This window comes from Larus michahellis, chromosome 7 (assembly GCF_964199755.1).
Source record: "Larus michahellis chromosome 7, bLarMic1.1, whole genome shotgun sequence".
In the NCBI taxonomy this organism is placed as follows: domain Eukaryota; kingdom Metazoa; phylum Chordata; class Aves; order Charadriiformes; family Laridae; genus Larus; species Larus michahellis.
The window spans coordinates 29518265-29531308 of record NC_133902.1 but is presented as its reverse complement, the minus strand read 5'-3'; the positions used below and the strand labels follow the sequence as shown (position 1 = coordinate 29531308).

At 39.5% G+C, this 13044-nt stretch overlaps 2 protein-coding genes across 5 annotated transcripts in view; one reads left to right on the top strand and one right to left on the bottom strand.

The window, feature by feature from the left end:
* Positions 1-9426, top strand: part of ADAM23 (ADAM metallopeptidase domain 23) — a 79623-nt gene extending 70197 nt beyond the window's left edge. For 2 of the 4 annotated variants that reach the window (XM_074593985.1, XM_074593984.1), the window contains one exon: positions 6127-9426. In XM_074593985.1, the coding sequence (XP_074450086.1) occupies positions 6127-6263 (137 nt within the window). In that variant the 3' untranslated portion in view covers positions 6264-9426. Of the gene's footprint in view, positions 1-1903; positions 1959-6126 lie in introns of all 4 variants that reach the window. The other 2 variants (XM_074593988.1, XM_074593987.1) reach the window with 2 other exon arrangements.
* The window catches only part of DYTN (dystrotelin), a 46674-nt gene continuing 42733 nt past the window's right edge, over positions 9104-13044 (bottom strand). Inside the window, exon 15 of the mRNA XM_074593989.1 lies at positions 9104-9764. The gene's annotated coding sequence lies outside the window, so the exon portion shown is untranslated. The remainder of the gene's footprint in view (positions 9765-13044) is intronic.

Genomic DNA, 13044 nt, shown 5'->3' with positions numbered 1-13044 from the left:
TTGACACAGTTGACTCGGAATTGCTAGAGCTAACTTTTGTTTGTGGTTACTGATTTATTTTTATTTATTTATTATAAATTTGCATTTAAAAAAAATATTATTATTGTATTTAATTCTCACTTTTTTTTTGTAGTGTCAAGTCTACCTACATGCATGGTCCATGTTTGGTAAAAAGGATCTAAATGTAGAATCAATGTTTGTAACCTTGCAAATCATGGAAGCTTTAAGCATAAGAACAAGATCTTCATTAGCCTTTTTAATTCCTGCTGACAGACTTACCTTGAGCTGCTGTATTTTTTTTCTTACAGCTTCTTATCAGTTAAATAAATTAAATCCACTTCTTTGTACAATAAATACCCCTAGGTCAGCCTCCAGTATTTATAAGTTATTACAGGGCAGCTCTAAACGACATAGTTTTAATTCGGTCCGATATCTTTTGCATTGTCTCTCATATGGCTGAGATTTATATTTTCCATATTTATAAACAGTAAAATAATTTAGTATTTATGCTTTTTTGACTTATGTTGTTTCATCAAATCTGTGTTCCAAGGCAGAAATTCAAATGAGGTACACACTTTAGAATATGCAGCGACAGACACGGATTCGCATGTGGTGTGAACACAAGAAAGAACCGGGATTCTTTCCATTTGATGGATTGTAAGATTTCTTCTGTGTAAGGGCCTAGTCTGTAAAAAGCATTATTCCCAGACTCTCTGTAATACTTGGACATATTCTATAGCATTAACTAATAAAAGTACATTTACATTTTTTCTATCAGATCCTACTAGATGCAAAATTATAGGAGAGAGTTGTCTTTTAACCTAAATAAAGCATATAAAAAATACATTAAGATTTCAGTTAGTGGCAGAACTGAGGGTTGTCTTTTCCCTGCGCTTCACTGCAAGTAGCTTTCTAAATAAATACAGATAAATTTTGTGCAGGGCTGGCCTTAGCATTTCTGTTAAAATTTTTGTTTTATTGAGAACAACAATGCACGCACATTTAAAGTGATAATATTGGAAACATTGATACTGCAAGTTCCCATGGGAATTAAGCAAGCTAGATTTTGTTGGAAAAAATAAATGTCAGATTATGCTTTTGGACCAGTTTTCTACTATTAGAGACGTATGTCTGTTACTCAGCAATTCATATACTTCACAGAGAGTACACATCCCTAAATAATACATTTGTATTGCAGAAGGTAATGTGTTGAAAACACGGTACGAGTCATAAAAATATAAAAACTTTAGGCGGTTTCTTAATCTGTTTAAGCTGTCTGGTGCTGTGACCACCTTTGCTCTTTTGCATGAGTGCTGCAGCACCTGCCACAGCTGTGCGAGCAGCTGGGCTGCCCCGGGCAAGCCTGCGCTCCAGAACTCGCATCAACACAGATCTTTAGAAGAATCCCTCCCTGTCTGAAACTATTGTAAAGTATTTAATTGACTGTTTATTTCTTCTTTGTGTTCCACTTCTCTCAAAATACTCTCACAAGCATTCAGCTTTGCATCCTGGTGTCAGTCGTTTGCCCAAACGTAGAAGCTTGTTATCCCTATAGAGGAGCTGTATTGGAAGTGTCTCTTGAAGTTCTTATTCCCAAAAGAGCAAGATACAAATGTTTATTCTGTAGCAGAACCTCAAATACACTGGCCTGGCCTAGCTCACAGCTTGAAGTGCATGTTTCTTCTGGGGGTCAGAAAAGGCTTTTCAGCTTGTATGTGAAAGAAGGACTAGCACTCGTAGACGCTCTGATACTTTGCTTCAGATTTATCTGCAGGGGCAGATGAGGATAATAAAGAGGATTTTAACTTTTCCTTTTTAAGCAAGTGATATGTTTAGTCTCTGCAAATATGAGAGAAGGTAGCCAATGCTTTACAAACTGGGAGATGTGATTTCTGTTTCACAGGTTATCAGATGTTCATATGAACATACGGTACTGTGGTGTCAAGTCCATATCAAACGTAAGCTGCAACTAAGCAAACTTTGCTCATGAACTGAAGTGGCGCGGGGTGGTGGGTTGGAGGGGAAGTGGAAAAGAAGGCTTGGTGCAAGTTTGGAGAAACAAAGTTAAAAAAACCTAACAACTTCCAGTTTCAAGAACAAATCCTTGGTTAATTTTTCTAATCAAGTTACTGTGTGGATAGAACAGGAAAGAAAAAAGTTAACTGACAATCTTAGGAGGTATAGAGCCCTGTTACACATTTCAGGTGGCTTAGAGTTAAAGGCGGAAACTCTTGAGAAGTAGATCTTACTTCAGTTGAGCCTTGCGTAGTATTTTTAAAGCTGTTGGTGTTTAGACTGCAGTAAGGGAGCCCTGCATATTTCTACCGGAACTCTGCTGGGAAATGCACAGAAGTACAGCATTCATGAAATGTGAAGTTCATTTTGATGCAGCAAGTCTGCAGAAGATTTCAATATACAGCATTTAATATAGGACTGTTACAGGAAGGACTTTTTTACCATTAAAATAGTTCTTTTGTTCATTGGCTGCAATTGCAGTCTCAGGGGCCTACGCTCACTTTTTTTTTCTAGCATACATTCAGTTACTTTTGCAAAGCTACTGCAGTAATATAAGCCAATTAAATGCTTTTGTCGCTGACTTTAACTGCTTTAATTAAAGCAATTTTTGGTAATAAAGCAGCACTGCTAAGAGGCATTGCTAGTAAAATGTGGAAATGCATATGAAAAGCTGCTGCGTGTTATATCAGAATGCAAAAGTGTCTGACAGCAGAGCTGACTGTAGGCACAATTCTATTTACAGCAATTGTTTCTTAGCTGAAGAGCTGCGGGGTTTTCTGTCCCTTTAATGGAAAATTAACGGATGGACCAAAGACTTACCCAGTCCTTACAGATGCCAAGTTTTTAACTGGTTCGTGCAGGTGCATTTAGACCCCAAAAGTTTCTGCAGGATAAGGCAGTGAATGCTAATGGCAACCTTGTGAGGAAGGAGGCGTCGGTCCCTTACCAGCATTTCTGTAAAGCATGTATTGGGACCTAAGTACAGTCACCACTACACAAATGTCAGAAGCAAATGTGAGATATGTTCTAGGAGCTTGGAAAAAAGTGAGAAAAAATGGCAGGTTAACATTTTATTTTAAGCTGGTAATTTTAGTCCCTCATTTTGTTAATTTGAATCAGTTCTGTAGCAGAAGGCCATTTATTTAATCTCCAGCATTTGAACCACGCTGCAGGAATGGCTATGAAAACATTAGCTATTTGAAGTGTTTAAAATACTGGTTTTGGATAAATCTTTAAATGCTTAAGTAAAGCTTTGCATTTAAAATACTGGTTTTGGATAAATCTTTAAATGCTTAAGTAAAGCTTTGCATTTGTGTGATCACAGACACAGATTTGCAAGTAACATACTCTGTAGCCACATTCCTAATTGGTTGAAAAAAAATGCAGAAGGTCACAGCAAGGTATTTCTTACAAACATCCAGCCTTTTTGAAACCAGCTTTCTTTTATGAAATATTTTTCATTTGTAAAGATGACCATGTTACAGAGGCAGTGATGTGCTCTAGTACGGTGTGCTTTTCTGATTCAGAAACATCTATAATTTTGGTTTTGTTTGAGACACTTTATCTGGTTGGATTACAGACTGAAAGGCTTACCCTCATTATTTAAAGAGGCATTTAAACATTAAATGCAAGAAGAAGTTAACGTTCTAAGATCTTTCAGATAAAGAACGAACTAGGAAAAGCATTATTCTCCTGTGTGTCCTTCCACAGAGGACTCTTCTGCCCCTGCCTTACTGTTTTACTGAAGGAATCTTGTACCACTCTAATACACAGCTATGAAGAGGTGCAAATATCCAAGATCTGATACTCACCTAGTTTCCTTTCTTTTTATTGTAATTTTCTTGGGGAAGAAAGAGACTTATTCTATTTGCTGATTAAGTAAGACTGCTGTCTTCAGTTTAGTATTAAAATGGGCGGTGGTTTGGGATGAAGTTGTTAAAGCAGGTTGGGGAATCAGAATAGAATTCCGTATTCCTGCAGGGTAGCACTTCACAGAGGCAGGCAAGTGTTACGCTCGCAGCAGAGAGATGTGGCAGGCTCCTCATAATGCTTTGCACACGTGCTCTGTGTTCCCTTACTGACACTGTACCTGATGTTCCCTATCTCAGAGGCTATTTCTGGCTCTTACGTTAAATATTCTTTTAGTTCCTCACATGTTTCTTTCTCATACAACACTGTTAGCAGAATATCCCAAGTGAAGAAAAGTACTGGTTTGGTTAGTAACTTATTCCTTAAAGTGTATATTTCTGCTGGATAAAACTAGGAAATGAGTAAATGTATGGTTTGGACAGCTCACAGAATGCTCGGCGAGGGCACAGCAGACTTTGCCTGTTGCCTCATGGCACGGGTGCCGTCCGAGCTGTCGTACAACCCAATGGCCCTTGCTGGGATACTGCGCTGGTAGAGATCAGTTAGAAAAGATTTGATAGGATAAAAGTCAAAAGAGTTTTGTTACAAGAGTTGTGCGGGGAAGCTAGCATAGCATTTGTCCTCTGTACCTACTTCTAAGACTTGTAAGTCCTTTTCTTTAATTAAAATAAGCTCAGGTAACAGAACGTAATTCAGTGTGTTTTAATGACTTGTCCTCTTCGAGCAAACTGGAATACGGTACTTTCCTTAGAGTAGGAGGACAAGTTACATCATTTGGATTTTTTACATGCATTGATGATTTGTTTTAGTTGCTCATTGGTAGTATTTGAATTCGAGTATGCTAGACAGTATTTAAAGCCTGGGCGGGGGAGTGGAAGAGAAGCAGACACGTCCTTTCCCCATTGAAACTGGCAGGGCAAGCAAATGCAAAGCGGGTTTTAGCTCACATTTAACTAAGTTATATTCATACTTCCTATCATGCAGTTCTGCAAGTTGGCCTGAAAAAATAATTTGCTTGTCTCAAATTTACCTGTAGTACAGAGGAGGATGGACTGAGATATTGAAGTAATGTCAGCGTAATTCAAAAGGAGCATTAGTATGGTACTCCTAGAGGAGAAAGGATTAAAAGATTAATATAGCAATCTTTCAGAAACCAGCAATTCTTAAGCATTCACCTTGCAAAAATGTAGGCACTGGTACCCAAGGGAAAAACGAAACAACAGATGCCCAAGAATTACCAGTCTCTGGAAATCTGCTCAAAAAGAAGTCGCCTTTGCATACATCCATTAGTCTTTTAAACCACCAGGCAAACCGTGTGTATAGTACATTTATAAATATTGTAGCAGTGGTAGTACTTAGCAGGGCTGCAGAAAATAGAAAGTCCTGGGGCTGGTGTATAGCTTTAGGGAATTTATGAATTCCTGTTCTGTATTTTTTGCATGTCATTTGGTGGCGGTAGTGGTGCATATGCCCAATGTTAAAACTAAATGCATGAGCCCCTTGCTTGATGCCCCACATAAAGCCAGATACCGGGGAGGTTGCACCCAACTTTTGTTGTTGCTTCCTAATGTCTTGCTGTTTGACATAGGATATCGGTATCGCAGGAGACTGGATATCACCGACCAGCTTGCTATCCACTCTTAACCTTAAATTCTAATCGCACAATTTACAAAACTGTCCAGTCTCCTACGAATGCAATGTTTTTGCTACATTTTGCACCTTACTAAGATTCACAGCAGTTATGGTCAATAGTGGGGTAAGAGCTCACAGAGGCACTCACTTTTTCATCATACTGGAACACGTAAACTAAATTCTGGTATTGCCAGAGATGGGCACTTGCTCTGAGAACTCAAGTCTCCGTGTGCTCAGTATTTCCAGTACTTGCACTTCTGACTCATTCCCTTTAGGTATACGCATGCTTTCTTGGCCTAGGGGACACACGTGTTACTGTGGGCTGAAAGTTTCTGCAAATTTAAAGCACCACTTGAAGTACTACAGAAATAATTGAATTCTGTATGCCAGCATGATCTTTAAACTACATAAGGAGACCAATACTTGATACTATGCTACAGAAAGCATGCAACCAAATTCCTTAAATTGTTACCCCTTGGAAAAGTTACTTGTTAAACTGTCTCAGTGTGAGCCTTTTACTTTACTGTGACCTTGGCGATGACATTGTTCCTGTTATGTCTAACATCTTGCATTTTTCTCTTTTCATCTCCTTTTGATGCAACCTGGAAGAAATGTCAAAAAACGAAGGTTCGATCCAAGCCAACAAGGCCCTATCTGAAGAAATGCAATTCAAAAAGCTTCTTCTTGCACTACTGGATTTTGGGTATGATGTCTTTGCTGTAGCTGCACAGGAACTAAACGAGTAAGAAAGAACATGAAAAATAGTAACTATAAACACAATGCTGGGATGTTAGGATTTGAGGTGGTAGAAGACTGTCCTTTTTGGAGATAAGTTCAAAGTATTTCCTCCATTCACCTTTCTCTTGTTAAAGTTAACTGACAAGCGTTACAAGCAAACTGTTTCAAAATCAGGTGGGTTTTTTTTTTTCTTTCCTCAAACAAAGGAGGAGACACACAGACCAAGTGCAATAACAGAACTGTTCCAAACCAGTGAAATAGCAGAAGATTTTTTTTCCCAGCCTGCTGGCACTCTGACTTCACTTGAGTTCGCATGAATTCCTTTTTCTTATCAAACTCCAGTGGCATGAGTTTTGAAAGGGTAACCTGCATGGCTCACGTACAACCAACCAAGCTAGCAAGCTGACCCCAAGCAGAATCTGCAGCCCAATAAATACAAACCGCTGGGAAGCTGATAGCAGGCTCCGACAGCTTTTCCAGCCACGCAGTGCATTCTGCTGCTGGACTTCAGAGTTCCCTGCTCTGTGAGCTCGCTGTCGACCTTGTTGTGGTCTCCTGGACCAGGAGTCTGTTGGGTATGGAAGCTATCAAGTGATGGTTGTAATTCTTCCAAGAAGGAAAAAGTGTAAATATGGAAATAAGATATTGACATATCATTTTCACAGATTATATATAAATATATATATATATGAGGGAAAAGGATTTCCATATGAAAAGGTTCTATTCTTTATGTAAATCTATTTTTGATGTTGGGTTTGGTTTTGGGTTTTTTTTGCTCCCCTTTTTTTCCTGTAGCATGTTGTACAGCAGATGTTCTGGGCTTGCTCAAAAAAGGCAGATAATAGCATGCAGATGCAGGGAGTTCTGACACCAAACAGATATGATCTAAAGTTTGTATGCTTGAAACCAAAACCAATTAAAATGTATAAATGCATATCTATGTATTGACTATAAGTCTGGATTACTTTTTTTTGGCTGTTATACAGATTTTCCGTAATATAATGTAAGATAAGTGACACCCTCTCAAACTAATCACAGAAGTGCCAAGCTTTTATTTTATTTTAACTATAGCTACTTTTTTTCATGTCTAGATCCTGTGAAATAAAAACTTAAATAAGCCTTAAAATACTCACAAAATGTTAAAAGCTTGGAACGAGTTATCATCTCTTGCCTTCTGCCCACCCACCCGAACGGGCTTCCAAAGGTGACTGACGTTTCTAACTCACTCCCTGTATCTCTTTGACGCCTCTCACTCTTCGGGATATAACACAAATCAGTACTTTGACCCTCAGCTACCAATACCTAGTTACCATCACAAAGGGTGCGCAATCCCATGTAATTTCAGGGGGATGGGTGTTGAAATTACTTCTAGATACACCTTGTGTCCAAACATAGATTTTTGCAGGGAAGTTGCAGGGCAGCGGCGCTGTTCCCATAACCAGGTGTGTCTGGCTGGAGAACGGTGTGAGGATGTCGAGTTTAGGCCTCCCTTAAAGTATCAAGCTGTACAGCCTGGCTCATCCTTTTCATCTTGGATTAAAACTTGGGTAATTCAGTTTGTGTAAGTGAAGTGACCTGAAAATTTCATTGCTCCATCTGATAATCAGAATTAAAAACTGCTGTAATTTTGGATTTGATGTAAAGGTTGGATATTAGTAACAACGGAAGTCCAGTTCCACTCCTTACTGCATCTTTGTTCAGTGGAAATCCATTTCCTGAGTTAGCTTTAAGAGCCAGAACATTAAGAAAATGCTGCAGATTTCCTGTGACTTACAAAATCTTATTTCAATTATATTTCTTATTATGATAATGTTCAATCCAGCAGTCTCACAAGAGAGCTACAATACATTGTTTTGGTTGACAGTTATTATTAAATGTTTTTAAACAGCTTTAACATAATCACATTAACACTTACTACGTTATGAGTTAAAGGTGCTGCACACAGGTAGTCAACATTGATATATATTATAAATCTTACTCTGAAAAATTCCTGTCTGGCTTCAAGCAGAATGAAGTTAGTGACAATACTGTTATGGCAAACCAAAAATATTTGCAGCTGTATTATTGTCCTCTAAAAGTACTTTGCTTGGGAACATAATCCCCAACTATCTTAGGGTTCTGCTTCCAAAGCAAGTGAAACCCACACCAGAAACACTAGTGGTTGTGGTTACCAAAAATTAAAATAAGTAAAATCAACTGGATATACGTAAACTACCTGTGTAATAAACCTTTGAGAAGCATTTCACAAACAACATTGTTAGTGTGTGATGTGATGTTTTAATTCAGACCACAGTGGTCCCCAACTACTATGTACATATGTTCAGTGCTGGAGTAACTTTTCTATTTACACCAGCGGTTTCGTAGGAGTTACGAGTTCTTGACTGAATTGATGCTCCACTCATCAGCCGCTGTGCGTATGTGGCAGGCCACATTTGCGTTCTGCCCTGTGTGTACAGAACACAGCGACAGCAGCTCAGGGTAGGTAAAGGTTAAGTGCTTTCTGTGGTGGTAGACAATTAAAAAACTGGTTTTGGTAGGTGTTGATTTTCTACATCCTGCTTTTGCTGTGCTTTGGGAAGTACATATGCATTTGGTGTTAATTTGTTCATCACAAAGCGTCATCAAAGGAAGACCTGGTCAGCGCTGCCTCCATTTCATCCGCTGCATATTTACTCCATCATTTTTGTATTCATCTGGACAAGAAACTGTGGTAACTGTATAGCTCCTTCCAGTTTGCTGCATGATCTCACTGAGTTGATCTGATCCTCCTACAAGAGAAGTCTGCTAGGCAAATTAACAGCTGTATAGGTGCATGTTAAAAGAAACAGACTACTTAAGGCTGGAGTTTAACCAATTTTTCTTTACTATGCAAAGATGGGTACTGCACAAACAAAATTAAGACAAATGTCTGAGGAAATGCCATAGAATACTTGAAGTTATGTTTTAAGCCTAATCAGTCATGTCTTATATTCATTATTGCTTCCACTGTTACTCTTCCTTTTAAAAATGATTTGTAATTATTTTTTTAAGTGCACAACTTGATGTTATAAATCAGTTTTTGTTTGAAGTTAATACTCATTCATATCTTGTTGGCTGCTAATGAATGGAAACTCAATAGTCCTTGTTCTGCATCTTAGCAAGATGAGTATTAAAAACATCATGAACATGGAACGGAGTAGTTTTTAATTTTGAACCATTTTTTCCTTATTTATTCTCTCCATTTTATTTAATTTTTGTGTTCAAGATATCACCACCATTACAGCAGTGGAAATGGACTGGAGTTTTCTTTTACTGAAGATCTCTAAAACTGTGTCCCGTCTCGTAGCGAGGTTCCCTCCGTGAGAGGATGTTGCGCACAGGCTTTCAGCCCCCGCACCCAGGGCTGGGCAGACCCCCAGAAGGAGCTGCTGGGCCTGCTGCCGTCCCAGCTGCTGGCTTCACCCAGTTGAATGAGACCCGCCTGCACCAGCTAGTTCAAGGAGGCCTTTTGCAGTTCAAAAATCTGAATTCTACAATTACATAAAGTTTAAAATTATGTCATTATTTAAAAAGTATTTTGAAGGCCTCATATAACCAAGTAGTACGGTCATCATTTTAATGGATTACTGAAGGAAACTCAGTTTCCCTTTCTGTTTTTTTTTTTTTTTTGGTTGGTTGGTTGGTTTGGTTTTTTGTGGGTTTTTTTAGGCCAGACTAACTCTAGTGAAGCCAGTCTGGGAAAACAAATGCATAACACAGTTACAAATAACTACTGTTATTTTTGTGCTTTCTCCAGCTCCAGACAGGGAGAAAAAAAATACACTTTTGTCTTAATCTATCCCAAAGTTATGTATGAAATCCTGTTTCTCATTTAGAACTATAGAGTGAGGGAACACAGATCCACTATCATCCACTTTTATTTCCTGTCATTTGAATATAGGAGGATTCATCTGGAAACTCAAGACGAACATGCAACATTTTGGCTATAATGACTGTCTACAGTCATTCCTAAAGTAGGAGTTAAGCCTTTTGCAGCATATGAATACAGAAGCAACATATAGATAGATGCATACCTGCCTTTGATTTTTACAAGAAAAATTCTTAAGATTGTTTTTGAAAACTTTGACAATTACAGCATGAAATACTGAAGAGTGATCTTGCAGGGGCACTTATTAAGAACAAAACCAACACAACACAACAGCAAGTCATGTTGTACAAACCCAAAAAACCACCTTTTGTTCTAAATGCACTTACTACAGATTCCTACCCACAAGAGCTGAAAAATTTAGCGTGACTCATCCATCAGAAATACAACAGAGACTGTTTAAGTGCCCTCAAAAAGCTTGAAGGAAAAAAAAAGTAACTAACTGGGAATTTTAGTAGTAGTGATGCTCAAACCAATACTATTGAAAGCCAAAGGTCACAAAAACATTATCTTAAAGCTGTGCACACTATACTTCAGTTCAGAGATTTGTTGTTCGGAACTCGGCAAGCACAGCAGCACATCTCCACATTTCTGTAGGTTTGTTGAGTAAGTTCTTTAGTAGAAGCGCGTAATGCCAAGAGGACGTATGGCCTCTAGGTTAAGTACAGGGACTCTCTATCAGACCAACAGAGACATCCACTTTACGGGTGTTATTTACGAGCAAACACAAACCGCTGAGGGTGGCGTAATTCAGCGTGCTCTGATTTGTAGAAACCCAGTAATAAGCGTCAGTCTTGTTTTAAAAGAGCTTATTTTTTGTCATAAGTCACAGGACATCCTTCATCTTTATCACTACTAGTATAACAGGCCGTGCTGTAGTGAGGCACTTTCTAAGCCAGTACAAGAATTTCCCCACCAAAACTGGTAACTCAAAGCATGAAGGAACTAAATGTTTTTTTGCCTGCTCTTGCATGCAGGACGCAGCTGTGCCCAGCATCCATCCTACAACCTGGAGGGAAGCTGCTGCTCTCAGGATTGACCTAACCACTGCCTCAGGCTCCCAGTAGTGTGACGAGTATTACTGCCCCAAAGGCTGGGTTTAGTCTGAAGCACTGACCCGGGAATTGGTCCTCTCTGGGATACACACTGTTACGTGATGCTTAACTGTGGAGAGGCAGAAACCAGAACAAATCTCCTGGTCCAAGTCCAGTTCTCGGACTTCATAAGCCCAGCACTGCATCACTTTTAAGAAAGTTCTCTGACTGTTTATATACCATACACTGACACATTTCCTCAGCCATCGGACCAAGTTACAAGCTTTGAATTTGCTTTTGGGACTGTGAAGCAATAGGTTTTCATCTGCGCTACCTCTGGCTTTGTCTAGTGCTTGAAGTCCTACAGAGAAGCTCAGAGAGAAGCGCAGGTTATTAAAGCTATGCTTCTAACTGCTGACCAAGGCGGGAGCATCTGACACACTCATTACACTACAGACTGGTAACATGCTGTGGTTCCATAACATCAGTTTTGCCTCTTCTGCAGAAAGGAAATGCAAACCTGTGCCGCTTCTCTGCGGTCTAACCTGGACAACGTCCAGATAAGTAATGACACAAGAAAACAGTACTTTTGACTGGTTTCCTACCTCCAGCTGAGATGGCGACCAGTTTCTTCTCAAGAATTAAAAGCATTTAGACACCTCAAACCTAGCGCTGTTTGCATAAGCTTTAATTGAAGAGAAATTGAAAAATGGTAACTTCATGGCAGCTGTGCTAAACTTGCTTCCATATCAATTGCAAGAAGCACTGGGTTAACAACTGACAGCTCTGGGTTTACCCATTTGACTCCTTTGGAAGTATTTTGAGCATATTCATGGTTATATGGAAACAAGAATCAATATCCATGTGCATGTTTTCCCTCACACATTCGATCCAAGATATAAATTTGACAATTTGCCTTGGAACAGAATAAGCACTGACCTTATTAATTTTTCTATAGATTGGGGGTCTTTGGACTGCAAAGGTTGAGATTTTAACTATCTACTATGTATAACTGCTCTTTAGAGGGGACTCTTCAATACATGTATTACTTAGAATGCTATGGATTCACAGAACAGTGAAACACTCCTAACCAGTACACAAAAGCTTTACTGTTCCCAGAAAGGGCCATTTAACGTTCCAGAAAACTGAACGGGTCTACCCTTACTGTCTAATCCGGGCAACAGGGCACCTGGATGCCTTCTGGAGCTGCAGCACAACCAAGTAATTCACAGTAGTTGTAACAGCAGAGGCATTTTCTTTCTTGAGAAACCTCCTCCCCTCCCAGCTCGCTACGGAGCTCCAGGCCGGCTCAAGTGGAAGCCCCCTCACCCAGGGGGTTACAGAAGAAAATGGCACTAGCAGCAGCAACTGATTTCCCTGTGACCCTGCAGCCTTGACTCACCATGGACGACGTCCTTAGGACCCTCGCACAAAGGTGGTGGGAGCTGTGCTGATTGGCACCTTCTGCTGTCAAGCCAAAGGAAGAGCTCGGATCACGCTGGCACAACAGCCACCCTGCTTGCCACTGCTCAGTGCATGAGCTGCGCGGCAGCAGCAGCATTATGGACACTTAAAGCTCCAACTGTCTATAGCACTTAGGTTTGACAAAGCCTGAATATCAACCTTACTGCAGTCACACAAAGTATGCTTCCACTCATCCCTTCAGATTATGTAAACAAAGATGTTGCCCTTCCTAACAAGGACCTCTTCCCAAAACATGATTTATAGCAGTCTAATGTGCTCCAAAACACACCAATAACTATATAATTAGAGAATGACTGTACGGAACTCATGGTCGTGTCAAGCAGTCTCAATTAGCGCTTTCAAAGAGAAGTCTCAAGTTACTTAAAA